Source organism: Ciconia boyciana, chromosome 1 (genome assembly GCF_034638445.1).
Source record: "Ciconia boyciana chromosome 1, ASM3463844v1, whole genome shotgun sequence".
Lineage (NCBI taxonomy): Eukaryota > Metazoa > Chordata > Aves > Ciconiiformes > Ciconiidae > Ciconia > Ciconia boyciana.
In genome coordinates, this window is record NC_132934.1 from 88,690,966 (window position 1) to 88,706,341 (window position 15,376).

At 38.5% G+C, this 15,376-nt stretch overlaps 1 protein-coding gene across 1 annotated transcript in view; it reads left to right on the top strand.

Annotated features, from left to right (window-relative positions):
* The window catches only part of SPAG17 (sperm associated antigen 17), a 115,489-nt gene that overhangs the window by 86,377 nt on the left and 13,736 nt on the right, over nucleotides 1–15,376 (top strand). The window contains exons 30-38 of the mRNA XM_072851530.1: nucleotides 214–368; nucleotides 2,226–2,402; nucleotides 4,622–4,749; nucleotides 5,904–6,034; nucleotides 7,747–7,874; nucleotides 8,278–8,460; nucleotides 10,819–10,932; nucleotides 13,142–13,187; nucleotides 14,867–14,969. Of these exons, the coding sequence (XP_072707631.1) occupies nucleotides 214–368; nucleotides 2,226–2,402; nucleotides 4,622–4,749; nucleotides 5,904–6,034; nucleotides 7,747–7,874; nucleotides 8,278–8,460; nucleotides 10,819–10,932; nucleotides 13,142–13,187; nucleotides 14,867–14,969 (1,165 nt within the window). The remainder of the gene's footprint in view (nucleotides 1–213; nucleotides 369–2,225; nucleotides 2,403–4,621; nucleotides 4,750–5,903; nucleotides 6,035–7,746; nucleotides 7,875–8,277; nucleotides 8,461–10,818; nucleotides 10,933–13,141; nucleotides 13,188–14,866; nucleotides 14,970–15,376) is intronic.

Consider the following 15,376-nt stretch of genomic DNA (forward strand, 5'->3'; position numbering starts at 1 on the left):
TTTCCTATATTCTGTGCACAGTCCAAAAATTTGAAGGTTGCATATTGTTTACCTAACATAAAATTATGTGATAAAGGATGTTATGAAGTCTGAGGGTCTTTTACTGAGGAGATAAAGGTCCAGCCTTATAAGAGAAAAAGCAAATTGAATCCTATGGATAGACTTTTCCATGGTTCATGTGCTCCTGTCTAGTTGTTCTGTATTAATTCTTAGATGAACCCTCGGAAGCCATCACAAGGAAGGTGAAATGTATACAAGTAGAGAATCCTGAGTTTGCTACTGTTATAACAAATTGTGAGGACGGTACCTGTTGTACCATCTTTGGAGATGGGACATCTATTATAACAAAGCCACAGGGAACATATCAGGTGGGAATTAGTTTTAGTTTGTGACAGTGAAATGTATCTTTGTGTTCCAAGTTCCCTGCCATCAGCATCTCTCACCTTGACTGTTTTAACTCCCTTTTCTATAGCCTTCGCAAATCCTGTGATCCCATCTCTTTTATACTCTGTCAATATTTAGATATTAGAGGTCCCATTTGACTGGAAGCTGGCAAATGTTGTCCCAGTTTTCAAGAAGGGTAAGAAGGAAGACCCTGGTAATTAAAGGCCTGTCAGTCTCACTTCAGTGCCTGGTAAAATTATGGAGAAGGTTATTCTGGGAGTTATTGAAAAACACTTGAGAGACAATACAGTCATCGGTCATAGCCAGCACGGGTTCACGAGGGGAAAGTCCTGCTTAACTACTTTAATTTCCTTTTAAGACAATGTCACCCATCTAGTTGACCAAGGGAAGCCAGTAGATGGGGGCGGGGGGGTTAGCAAAGCTTTTGATACTGTCTCTCACAGTATCCTTCTGGACAAAACATCCAGCACACAGTGAGACAAGTCCATAGTACACTGGGTGAGCGATTGGCTGACGGGTCGGGCTCAAAGAGTTATAGTACATGGGGTTACATCAGGCTGGCAGCCAGTCACCAGTGGGGTTGCCCAGGGCTCAATTTTAGGGCCAGTGCTCTTTAATGTTTTTATAATGATCTGCACGCAGGCATCTAATGTACATTAAATAAGTTTGACAAAGATACTAAACTAGGAGGAGCTGTGGACTCCCTTGAGGGTAGAGAGGCCTTACAGAGAGATATGGATAGACTAGAGAGCTGGGCAATCACCAGCTGTATGGAATTTAACAAGAGCAAGTGCCAGATTCTCCACCTGGGATGGGGTAATCCTGGTTATACATACAAACTGGCGGACGAGAGGCTGAAGAGCAGCCCCACGGAAAGAGATGTGGGGGTTTGGGTGGATGGCGAGTTGAATATGAGTCAACAGTGTGCCCTGGCAGCAAAAAGGGCCAACCATGTCCCGGGGTGCATCAAGCACAGCATAGCTAACTGGTCAAGGGAGGTGATTGTCCCGCTCTACACCACACTGGTGCAGCCCCACCTCAAGTACTGTGTGCAGTTTTGGGCACCTAAATATAAGGACATAAGACTATTAGAGTGTGTCCAGAGGAGGGCTACCAACATGGTGAAAGGTCTTGAGGGCAAGACTTATGAGGAGTGGCTGAGGTGACTTGGTTTGTTCAGCTTGGAGAAGAGAAGGCTGAGGGGTGACCTCATCGCAGTCTACAACTTCCTCAAGAGGGGGCAGCGGAGGGGCGTGTGCTGATCTCCTCTCTCTGGTGATCAGCGATAGGACACGAGGAAATGGAATGATGCTGCATTGGGGGAAGTTCAGACTGGACATTAGGAAAAGGTTCTTCACTGAGAGGGTGGTCAGTCACTGGAACAGGTTCCCCAGGGAAGTGGTCACGGCACCAAGCCTGTCAGAGTTCAAGGAGTATCTGGATGACCCTCTTAGTCGTATGGTTTAATTTTAGGTAGTCCTGCGAGGAGCAGGGAGTTGGACTTGATGATCCTTATGGGTCCCTTTCAACTTGAGGTATTCTATGTTTCTATGATATTTCCTCACAACTGTGTAGTATATTTAAATCACAAGCTTAAATTTCCTGAAGTTAAAGAAAATATTACAGAGACTAACATCAGCCTAATGCCTGGAACTCGTATTCCTTCTTTCTCGCCCTCTAGTCCCTCAAAACTGGATGATTCAGTAGTAAAGGTCTGAGAACTCTCCTCTTGATTTGCATCTGTTCTTCATTTTCATGGTACCTCTAAACTGAAGATTTCACCTTTCAGAACTGAAACTTTTCCCTTCTTACTGTGATAGGTTTTACCCATCAAGACAGGCTCTCTTTTCATTGATGAAGATTGCTCAGCAGTTTATACCCATGAAGTTTACAATTTCATCAGCAAGAAAGAAGAGAAACAAGCAGGGAGATACATTATGAAACACACTTCCAGCACTGTTTGTGAGATGATGGATCCTGAAGGAAATCTTTTCAAGGTAAAATACATGGAAGGAGACAAGTTTCTGCATTTTAAGTAATTTTATCTTGTAAACATCTCTCAAACTCAGCTTTTAGCCTTGTAGTACTTATTCTTAAAGTAGCCTAGCTAGCCAGAAGGAACAGCTCCTGAGTCAGGTCTCTGAAATGTTCTTGAGGATGTGATGGGTTTCCCTTTTTTGATATTTCCCCCTTTATAGAGAGATTGAAATAAAACACGTGGTCTATAGTTTACCTCACCTGTAAAGTTACCTTAATTAGCATGACTTGTCTTATAGCAAAAAATCGTATCTGCAAATGAGGATTAAAAATAAGAGAGGATATTTGCTTTTCAGAAGGTCCGTAGAAACACTCTAATCTGCCTGGTAAGGCAAATATTGTTGTAAAAGAAATGATTCAGTCTTTAAAGTCATACTGATTGTGCTGTGATTCTTTCACACCTAAGAGATATTTTTGAGCTAGATTAGTACTTAGTTTTGAGTTCAGGAAACATCATCTAAGTGTCCGTGACTTACATACTGTTTTCTAATTAAAGGTTCTAATTAAAGATTCTAAATGTGACATCCTTAGAGTATACTTCCTTTTGTTGCAATTATAATCATTACCATTTTCCCAGATTCTTGTGAAAGAGCACTGAGGTTCCACTGGACGTGTGCATTATAATACAGTTTTTAACCTGGTTTCCTAGGCTGAAGAAACAGTGCTTATATAAATCTATAGTATCTGTCAATCTCTCTCTAACAAATTTTGAACTAATCAACAGAGGGCTAGAAATTTCAAAGATACCAAGTTCCTACAAAATCAATGCAATTCAAAGCAGCACAGAAGTTGCTTGGCATCAGCACATCCTGCTTTTTCTCAGCTGATACTTAGGGAACAAAGGAAGGAGGCTGAGGAGGCTATCGGGCAGTTGAAGGTATTGTGGCAGCAGTCATCACAGGGGATATGGGGGGGTGTAGTAAGAAAGGTGAGATTAGTGGTTGGTAGGGATGGCAACCAGGTACAGGTGTAATAGGATTGGTTCTTTCTCTGTCCTAGTCACACCTGAGACTACAGCGAAATGGGTGTGGACTGGGTGTGTCAGATTCATTTCATGGACTGCCCTTTGAATCACTCTGGTTTAAACTGTATCTTCCAACGGTATCTGTCCTTCAACTGACTACACTAAGAATTAGAGGCATTATTATACCTTGTGTACATATGTTAATGGCATGTAAGTTAATAATCACAAGAAGGAAATACTGTAGAAATTCATTCAGTATTATCATAAGATTATCTGAGACCATATTTTTAAAGTGAATAAATGCCTAAAAAGGGACCCCTCTATACATATACACCTATATATATATCTATAGGTATATATAGGTAGATACAAATATATAATCTGTATCTATATCTATATCTCTTCATATATCAATGTGTATATAGATGTGTATATATTTATATATACATATATACACCAGGTATATATAGGTAGATAGATAAATATGTGTGTGTGTATGTATATATATAATTTACATCTCTTCATATGTCAACATGTATGTAAGTGTGTGTGTATATATAGGAATATATATTTATACATACATTCATCTATATACCTATATACATACACACCCCTGGATGTATATATCACATTTTTATATATATACATACATTTATATTTATGTATATAGCTATATATGAGTTTATATGTATGTACTATGTAATTATTAACTAACATTAGCATATAGACATATATGTAATTATGTATATATTTGTGTGTATCTGTGTGTGTAGGTGTATATACATAGATACATATATACCTCACAGAGGTACATCAGTATCTGTCTGAGTATACAGTTACCTGGCTTGACCAGCAAGTATGAAGTTGAAGTATGAAGTTGCCTATCGATGCCTGCAGATATATATGTTGAAGATGGAATGTAAGCATGGATGGCCCCATTTGACAACTAACAATCCTTGAGCATTTATTAAATATCAGCATGTGATATTAGCATTTATGATATGACATGTCTTTCTAGAAAGGTTTGTTTTGCTTTTTTCACTATCTTCTCAGTTTTCTTCTTCATTTCTTTTTTCTGTGAATTCCAGGTTGCTCAACCTGAAATATGTTTTTTCTGTCTCTTTCACTGGGCTAGGTCATATTACAGTTCAGCAGCAAGTTACTGTTTTAAATGTATCATGTAACTCAAGTTATTTTATATAATTTCTATTATAGGTCATGGCTGATGGCAGCACATCTGTGTATGTTCCTAGCATTGGCTCTGACGACAAGGAAGACAGAAGTTCAGCGTCAGCACTCCCAGAAGTTAACAAACCTACCACTTATGATGAGCACGTCCCCAGGTAAACTGTACTGGATTCATAGGTCTACACTTTCTTTCTTCACTACACTGTATTTGTACAGAGTTCGTAGATTTGCGCTTCCTTTGTTCAGTACTCTGTATTTGCACATTTGATGTTGTCATCTTGGAGTTCTGTTTTCTTGTTGTGTGATCACAGTACTTTGTCATTTTTGTCATCCAGAAAAGAATGCAGTTTGAAAGCCATTGGATTTGATCAGTGTGGTGGGTTGACCTTGGCCAGCTGCCAAATGCCCACCCAGCTGCTCCCTCACTCCCCCTCCTCAACAGGACAAGGCGGGAGAATAAGATACAAAAGATCGTGGGTCAAGATAACGATGGGGAGATCACTTTCCAATTACTGTCACAGGCAAAACAGATTCAACTTGGGGAAAATTAGTTTAATTTATTGCTGATTAAAATAGAGTTGGATGGTGAGAAACAAAGATGAAAATTAAAACATCTTCCCCCACCCCCTCTTTTTTCTCAGGCTCAACATCACTGCCTCATTCCTGACCCCCCTACCTCCTCCCCACCCCAGCAGCGCAGGAGATGGGAGGTTGTGATCAGTCAGTAACAGCTCCTTTCTGCTGCTCCTTCCTCCTCATGCTTTTCCCCTGCTCTGTCATGGGTCCTTCCTGTGGGCTGCAGTCCTTTTCATTAAACCTGCTCCAGCATGGGCTGCCGTTCCTTCAGGAAATATCCACCTGCACTAGTGTGGTCCTGTCCACAGGCTGCAGGGGAATACCTGCTCCACCATGGTCTCCTCTACAGGCTGCAGTGTGGATATCTGCTCCACCATGGTCCTCTCCACAGGCTGCAGGGGAATCTCTGCTCTGGCACCAGGAACACCTGTTCCCCCTCCTCCTTCTCTGACCTTGATGTCTGCAGGGCTGTTTCTCATACTTTTTCCCTCACTCATCACTGCCTGTGTGGCATTTTTCCCTTTCTTACACACACTTTCCCCGAGGCGCCACCATCTCGGCTGAGGGGCTCAGCTGTGTCCTGTGGTGGGTCTGCTGGAGCCGGCTGGGACTGTCTGTGTCCAGCACAGTGCAGGCCCTGGTCTCTCCTCACAGAGGCTGCCCTGCAGACCTCGCTGCCAACATCTTGCCTTCTGTGCCTGATACAATCCAATGTGTGTGGCTGGCTGTGTAGGTTCTTCATCATCTACGCGGATGGTTCTGGAACTGAGCTCCTGCGGAGCAGGGATGTACACAAGTATCTTGCTGAAGTCAGTAGTGATCCTGCTGTTGCTGTCTTGCAGGATCCTGTACAAGAACGTCCAGGTAGGAAAATTTTATTTCTTTTCCAACAAACTAATAACAGAAAAAATTACAAAGGTGGAGTCAAAAGTTTCAAAACTCTTATTTGGACAGGAAATTTGAAAATGTTTTTCCCCATGTAGAGAGGTGCCCACACTTCTGGCAGTGAAGTATGGGGAAGAAGGAGCTTGTGGAAAAGCAATTCTCTGGGAAGCAGAGAATTAACTGAATGACACTGTGAAGGGATAAGTGAACAAACAACTGGCATATCTTTATCCACTCTTAGACACGCAAACAAAAGCAATTACCAAATGCATAGATTCTCTGTGTATTTACCATTAAAAAACATTGAATGTATCACAGTCTTCATTAATCATATAGCTCCATTTATCAATGAAGACAGTGATACTCTGATGTTGACCTTTAGTCTGGCTGTTGGAAAGCATAAATATATGTTATTAAGAAGCTGGAAAAATATGACTGAAATAGGGGATGCCAATAGTACGTGGCACCAACCACCTTGTAGTACCAATACAAGAAGTTACATCCTGAAATGATTCGTTATCATAGTAAAGTTAGTTGGAGATATTGTGCTTCTATAAAATGCACTGTGGTGTAACAGGTAGCTCCTAAGAAAATAAACGTATCTTTAAAAAGACAGGAATGTATGGTTGTCCTGGATATGGGGGGATGATGAGGATAGTTTGCTTCAAGCTGTAAAGTACTAACACATTCTTCTAAAAGATTTATATCATAAGCATGAGGAACAGCTTTCCCACCTATTACTCTTATCAGGTTTTGCACATTTTTAAATGCTGTTTCTATTCACAATAATGACCAGTTCCCCATTGTATAAATTGAATGAAATAATTTTGCCATGGGAAAAGGAAAAGAGAAGTGGCACTGAAGGAGACAGAAAGATAGGGAAGGTAGAAAGATCAGGAAGATGGAGAAGATACATACCCAGTGAAAATCCCAGTCAAGAAAACATGCTCACAACCAGCAGTCATTTGTAATAGTAGCACGTCTGCTTTTCCAGACTTCATACTCTACCTTTCTCAATACTGGCTCTATTTGCCTTGACACCAAGGCTCTACAATTTTGTATCATTGTGACAAAGTGGTCATGTCCATTTTGAAGGCCACCTATGGGGTAGATAATAGTAGATTAAGTAGATTTTTGGGTTGGGTTGGAAAAAATATTTTCAAGAACATTAAAATTAATCAGAACAATAAAAAGAGATAATAAATAATCTCTAATTATCCATCCAGTGATTTTGAATCCATACAGTGATTTTGAAGTATAAAATACAGTGAAGAATTATGCATATTCTGAATATGATGGATGAATGGTCTGTTCTTCCTTGTTTGGGATACTCCACACACTATGCAACTGAGCTGTTACCAAGCTGTTACCCAAGCTGTTACCCAGCTGTTACCCAAGACTCAAAGAAAGTAGCATAGGCAGTCTGTTGTTAGACATAGTCTGAGTAATCTGAACTTGTCCAACTATTCCATAACCACCTCAGTGATCCAAACTCATCCAACTATTCTATAATCACCTTAATGATCCGATATTATCTGTAGCCATGAGTATCACATTTTCATGTGGAGTTTTATCACTTGATAATAAAGTTTTTTTATACTTAGGCAGGTATTTTTTTCTGGAGGTTTAAGACACTTGTCCATCATTCTTAGATTTGAACTGATTCTTAGCAAAATGTGTCTTTGAACTAGGTGTTTTAAGTATTACTATCCTCCGCCCTTTGGCTGAAGCATCCCCCTGGATAATGAAGAAAGAACCAGAGAGTATTGTTCCTCCAAATCTTCAGTCAACAACCTGGGACACATTTTCTCCTCTCGAGGTATAATTGTTTCAAAATTGTCTTTTGCTGCTTAAGCAATAGATGTTTGTCACAGGGAGCTCTAAACAATGTGAGCTCTAAACAATGTGACATTGTTAAGTCCAGTTTATTAAGAAGGCAAAGCAGGGGGCAGGCTGTGTCAGCCTTGGGCGTGGTCAACATGGTCACCTTCTACTCTCAGTAAGGTGATATAGCAATTTTAAGGGGAGTTCATCTTGCCAGATGAAGAAGTTTTAGAATAGATAAATTGTGCCCAAGAATCTACTGACTTTAATTGTCCAGATCTATGATGCTATAAGGAGAGCATGTGCTTTTCAGCTGAGACACACATCACCGATATCTGCATTTAGTCAGTAATATAAGTAGCCTCTTGCTCTTTTTGCTTGTTCTTGTCTATGTTCAGAGGAAGATCACAGATCCCTCAGTCAGAACATATATTTGGAGGGGTCTCTGCATTGGATCCAAAGAGCAGACATGCTTGCCAGAACCTGTGCGAAAATGTCCTAATAAACTGCAAATCCGTCAGCTATTCCAGTATCAGCCACTCAGTGATGAACTAAGAGAAAAGCTGCAGCTTTCTGTTAAGGTAGTACAATCACATTTATTCATTCTTCCAGTGAGCAATAGAGCACAGACAAATTGAGTGACATGAATTTGCAGTATATGCCTGAGACAAAAATTCTGCTACTTTTGAAGATCAACAGTTCATACGTAGACAGGTGCTCTAAGACAAGTGTATTTCTGAAGCAGCTCAACTGTTTTCACTCACCTCTTGTGGAACCTGCTCTTCTGTGTAAATACATGGGATCCCATCCAGTACACATCACAGATAGTACACAGAAAGGAAACAAATAGTTTCCTTTCTGACAATATTGATATCTATTACTCTACTTTTACTTTGCTTAGGGTTTGTTTTCCTTCCCAAAGCCTTAAAAACTTAAATCTATAAAGTTGTACAAGAATTTGTAACCCACCGTAATTCTACAGTTAACTTGGTGACCATGTCACTGAGACACACTCTAGTTTTGGTTATGTGTTTGTTTTCATAAATCAGTACAGAATATTTCCAGGTTCAAGTCTGAGTTCTGTCACTCTATCCATGTCTAGCAAATAGCTATGTAGCCTTCTGACAAAGCGTGTGTCCATCCCTCATGAGAGACTGGTTCATAACAAGCTGCAAGCTACACCTCATGTGCAAGTGTTCTGAGATGGAATCTGAAAGTTCTGCAGTTGATCCTTGTCAGCAGCTTCATAGTTCTCAGTTTTTGTATAAAACATTGATTTATTTAATTCACATTGTGAAGATGCTCTTAGAAGAGATTTTAGAGTTAAAAACTCATCATTACTTACCAATTAGAGAATAACAAAATCCATGTGTTCTATAACTTATTCATTTAACATATTTTGATGATGGCTTTACAGACTGAATTTGAAAGTTAACAGCATGTTGTAGCCAGTTAGATTCCTCCCCCCACATTACATTTCAAAGAAGACATGCTTGCAATAGAAAAACATTGACAGCTCTTCAGCCCTGGCATGTCTGGGACATGCCAGTCTATCAGAATTAAATTTTACCCTTTTACAGTCTATAAATATATAAAAATGATTCTTTAATTTGCATACTGATCTTTCAAAGGCAATGCTATAAAAAAAGTTCCACACCAAAATCCCATGGTAAATCTCTCAATTGACCAGATCTGTTGTTGGCTTTTAGAGAAAGAAGAATGCTGTTTGTTACATTGGGAAGGAAGAATTGCAATTATTGTCACTGAGAAAACATTTGTAATAGTTGCGTTAATGTGCAATGGAAATATCCTGATTGCTCATATATCAATATTTAATTAATGGATTTTTCCAGAAAGAGGTATCTTTAGCCAAATAATTCATTTTGTCAGAACTAAATCAAGATCTAAAGAAAAAGGTATTCTTCCTTTCTCCATCTCCTTTAAGATTTAAGAGGTATAAAGGAATGAAAAAGAACTGGAACTGGAAACAGATTGCTTCTGCAAACCTTTTCAATTCATAAAGCTTGGTACTGCATGTAGCTTTCTAGCAGAGTGGTGTGTTAGGACAACCTTCTGTAAGTACCCTTTTTTTCCATCCAGCTGATCTTCTAAAGCATAAAGAAGTGTGGGAAAACAAAAGTGTTATTTTCTGGAGCACTTAGTGTGATTCTGGCAAAGTAAACATCTGTCTAAAAACAGAGCTTCAGATTTTTTTCTGAACCTAATTTTTCAATTATGATGTTGTAAATTTCCTTTTCCCTAACAGAAGGTCAAACAGGAGGCAGATACAGATCACAATGTTTGTTAGAACACTTTTTATTCATTAAGCTGATCTTAATAATATAATTTATTATTATTAATAGCAGCTATTTACTCACCACATTCCTTTATTCACTCACATAGTTTAATCAAACACTTGCATGCGCACTCGTACTTGCCTGGCTGGTGCAACAGTGGGGAGACCAAACCTACCTGCCTACTCAGAAGCAGGAGGTCACACTGATGCACCAGGAGCATCTAGATAGCTGTTGGACGTGGTCCGAGTCACACAGTTCATTGTGGATGCTAACATGTGCTAGTGGCCTGGTAGAGATTCAGCAGGCTCTTGAAGTCCTTAGTATATTAGTTCTTGCAGATTCAGTAGTCTCGCTAGTCTTCAGAGTTGATTAGTCCATGGTAAGCTTTCTCCTGCTACCTTCTCAGCAAGTACTCCTCTCTTTGACCTGTTGGGTTTTTTAAAAACTACTTCTCCATGCAAACCTTTAGATATCTATATAACCCGTTCACACAAATTCACAGAAGGGGCCTTTATGACATTGAGAAGAAGCCTATACGTCCATTACTCCGACAAACTCTTATCTCTATATATGTGCCCCTTAAGTCTACCTCTGCAAAGAAAACATCTGCATCTTTCTTGTTCTTTTTCATTGTTCCACCAGGAATATATAGACAACATTTTAAAGCAGGAAAATGAGCTGGAAGAGATTAATGTAAAAGAGCCAAGAACAGAAGAGGAAAAGGAGAATGCTGCAAGTCTCCTTGAACTGGTTACGGTGACAAAAATACAGTTTTTAACTACTTTTTCCAACAAAACCATTGTATTGCATTGGAAGTGTGAGCCTTAAAACCCAGAATTATCCGTTAATAAAATAGCAAATGTTAGGATAGCACAGTGCCAGCTCTGCTGTAGTTTAATGGTAAAGCAGAGCCACACTCAGCATTCAGCTGGGCTATGGAATGGCACTACTGCCATTTTGGGGAAGCAATGCTCAAAACAGTTCAAGAGTTTGGCTCTACGGAATGATATATTCCCAAAAACACAGGCCAAAAATACTGAAATATGTATATCCCCCAACATTAGGATGAGAATGTTTCCAGTCTGTTGTCATTGCAGCTGGGAGACTTGTATTTCAACCACAGCCACCTCCATAGTAAGAGTTTAAAACTCTGCTTTTGGGATAATCCGAAAACAATCTGGAGGCATATTGTTATTACTGCTGAGTAGCATTTATATTTTTGGAAAATGTACTCTCCTAATTTGCACAGCTAATTAGAGAGTGAAAAGAAAAGGGAGGGGAATAGGGAATGGGAAAGGTGGGAAAACAGGGAAAGAGGCACTTGGGGTAGCAGTCAGGAAACAGTGAGGTTAGTGGAAGATGAGTGGTAAAAAACATTAGAAAAGTTCAAGCAGCAAAAGTGGGTGGGGTGAATTAGGATGAATGAGAGAAGCACTGTTTACATCTCATGTAAAGAGTGATCAGTTTGGTCTATTTCAGTTATTTAAATTATTTGTTTCCTACAGTTTCCTTTCATTTGGTACCTTGCATGATGTGAATTCACACACTAGATTTTTAGTAGTTAAACACTTTTCTTTTTTTAGTCTTATTTAAGAAATACTTTTATTTCCATTTAATCAAATAACAAGCATATAGTGAATTCAAACATACTGAATTAAAAAAACCTGACATTTGAAAAATAAGATCTAGCCATGTTAGTTTGAATGTTCACTACCAGATGATCTATCCACCTTTCGAAAGTGAGTGTATTCTAGCAAATAAACATCATCTTAGCCTTAGAAATCTACCTTTTAAATCTTATCTCAACATGCAAAAACATTAGGCATGAAATCTTTCCAGTTTTAAATGCCATTAATTTCCTTTTCCTAGCTTTCTGGGTAGATGTATAACTTTACTACTATTTTTCGTTACAAGCTTAAAAAAACCCCATGTAATTCTAGAATTCATCTCTGAACTTTTTAGCCAAGTTAGCATTTTCATTTGCTGCAACTAAAGTCTATTTTTTATATTACATGCTTCTGTATATATTCTGACTCAATACTTTCAAGTGACATACAAGTTTTTAAAAAAGAGTAAAGAAATATCTAGCAAAAAAACAGGAAGGAACTTACAACCTTTCTGGAAAGAGGAACACAGAGAAGTGATCTATGAGTAACTCCATCTGCCTTTATCCTCTGGGCAGATATTTATTTCCTTTGATGAGATCCAGGTGCTGAATCTCACATGCTGCTCAGTTCCAATGGACTTGTCCAGTGACTATTGTTGGTTGTACCAGCTACCATACACACATTTCCAAGTACAGATTTCACATTGGACAACTATTTTTCTGAGCAGTAGAGCCTCAGTGTGGACGTGTTGTGACCCAGGAATTGGTGTCACACTCCTCCCAGGTCTCCAGTGTTCCCCAGCTCTGTTACAAGCTTGACTGCCTGGTCACAGAAACACTGGTTTCCACTTAACTGCTTTCAGGGACTGCATAAGAATAAAGGAAACAGCTGAGTTTAGAGTCTCTTACCCCTCAAACACTTTACTGTAAACGAGTCACAAGAGAGCTCCTCAGTAATGAAGCCTACAAATTCCTGAACATATTTCCCATTCTTGTTGTTCTCCTCTTCTTGTTGTGATCATGAGTTTTAGATCTGGTTCAAATCCTTTGCAGAAGGATTTGAGTTTGAATATGAACTGGCTTAGTTGATTTAATAAACAGCAACCATATAAAATACGGAGCCATCTGTGAAGTAGGTCATCAAGAAGGAAACCAATACCTGTTTAGACCAGGGAAATTGTACTTCATTTCCTTTTTCACCAGCTCATGTTTTCTAACACGCTGAAATACCTCCATTCTTGTAGTTGCATTCTCAGGTAACAAGATAACACTTGTTTAGGATAGAAATCCTTTGAACAGGATGCTGTTGTTGTGAGGTCTGTTTCTCACATGGTCACAGTTATTCCTTCTTCATTGCAGTCCTTCCCTAAGTGGGAGAAGTCAACTGAAAATCTCAGTGATAGAGGTAATAAAAATTGAATATCTATCTCTTACAATTGTAAAATATCATAGTAAGTTTTTAAGTCATGTAGTATTATTTTTAAAGAAGAAACATAAAGGTGAATTCATCTATGTGCTATGTACATGCTTCTGTATGATTTTCACAGGTGATTAGAACTTGTTAGCATCAAAGATTCAGTGCCTCTAAAAAACAGTTCCTGTGTTTAGGCATGTGTATTTGGCATTTTGACTCACCTTTTCACATGTATTGAGTTTTCTTAGGTATAAGTATTATGACAGTACTTGGTTACTTTTATACAAGTATCAATTTTTCAGACAAGTTTTTCAAAGCAACTGGATAAGTCCTGGTTATTTATTACACTTGAAAATCTGATCTCAAACGATCATGTGTTTTAGTTACATTAACCTTGCCTGAGGGAAAGATGGAACAATGTATTAGTTTTCCCTTGTGGATTTCTGTTGAAGTTTTCATAAGATACTTGTTAACATTTAGTAATGCTTTCAGTAGGTACAAATAAAAATTAAGATGTTTGTTTCTTTTAAAATCCATAAGCCTTTCCCTAGAAAAATCCATAGTATTCAATCTCATAGTGATGCTAGCCTTTAAAGTGTTATTTTTCTGCCCTTCCTGCCTTATCAAGAGTATTTCTGCATGTTAAAAAAAAGCATACTGTGCAAAGTAAATGGAAACTGCTGGAACAACTGCATACTACACAGTTTCCTGATTTAAAAACATAACTAAAATGGAGGTATACTTGTAACATACCATTATTAATGACAAAGATAGTGTGAAAAAGAAGCTCTTTAAGATAGGCAAAAATAGAAAAAGGAGGAAAATAAAAGTATATTTTATGGTGAAAAAGCTGACAAAAAAACCAAACCAAACAAAACCCCTAATTTTAACATTTGCAATTACATAATTCCCAAAACACTAAGAGATGTTGTCATAATCGAATAGGAACATACCTCTCAAATACTCAGATCTCCTCAATTTTCCTACGGAAGTTTATTTTCAACCAAGGAAATTTCTTTGGACTCACAGGTTAGGTCCAAGGCATGAAGTAAGCAACACATTTTAAAGAAGATGTCAGAGGACAGGGAAACTCTTCAGTAAAGCCCCAAAGCTGGTCACAGTCTTAAATATGGAAAGATTGGCTTTTCTCCATTATACATATTGAACTAGTAGTTCCTTCCATTGATTGGAAGGAGAATATTGATTATGGCTGCTTCACAGCCACAATTAAGTACAACTTAAGTAAGCTGAAAGTAATAAAGGTCCCTGAAAGCCCACATTATTTTCTTCAGCTGGAGATAGAGACCTGGAATGTTGCTCCCCAGTCAGAAAGTGGCTGAATTTCAGCAACTTTTCCTATTCACAGGATTTGATTTGTATATTGAAAGAACATAAAGATATTTCAGGAAATACAGGGTAGAGGTATGAACTTAATCTGCTTCTGGTTCTTTCTACCTTGAATTGAATTAATTTCCTATCTGTTAATGTTCTGAACTTGATTTTGGAATGAATTCTTTCTGCTTCTTCCCTCTCAGTAATAAAGAATGTGTTAGGTTCTCATCAGGTGACAGAAAGATGCATTAAATATATATAATTTTATGGTTTTTATTCATAACACTTAGCAGTGCTTAGCAGAACATGCACATTCAATAATACTCTTTACCTTGCAGCTCACATAACTGAGCTGTATGAACAGGCAGTGGCTTCTCATCGCCAGTGTCACACAGACAAGACAATCACTCCCCAAAGAGAGGACCAACAGCAGAGGTTCAGGTAGGACAGACCAGTGAGAACTGATGCAAATGTAAATAACGCAAAGGATGGAACCAAGCACACAGGCAAGGCAATGTACTTTACTGACTGTCATTAAAGACCTAGATCTCTAGATGTGTATCACAATGTTTTACTTGCTTTTCCTATGATTATTTTGTCCCTCTATGCCTCTTCTTTTCTTATCTCAAAGATACTTTAAAGTTTGTTGGAAAGGGATTTTGAGAGTTTCTTTCATTGAATAATATAACAAAAATGCAGATATGGGCGAATAATTTTGCTGCAAACCATACAGGTCCAAGTCAGGAGTCACCTGAGATGTTAATATAAAATACTCTCATAAAAAGCATTCTCTTTCCAGGGTTATCTTTTAAATATTTTTGTGCTTATAACATCATGCTAGTTTTCTC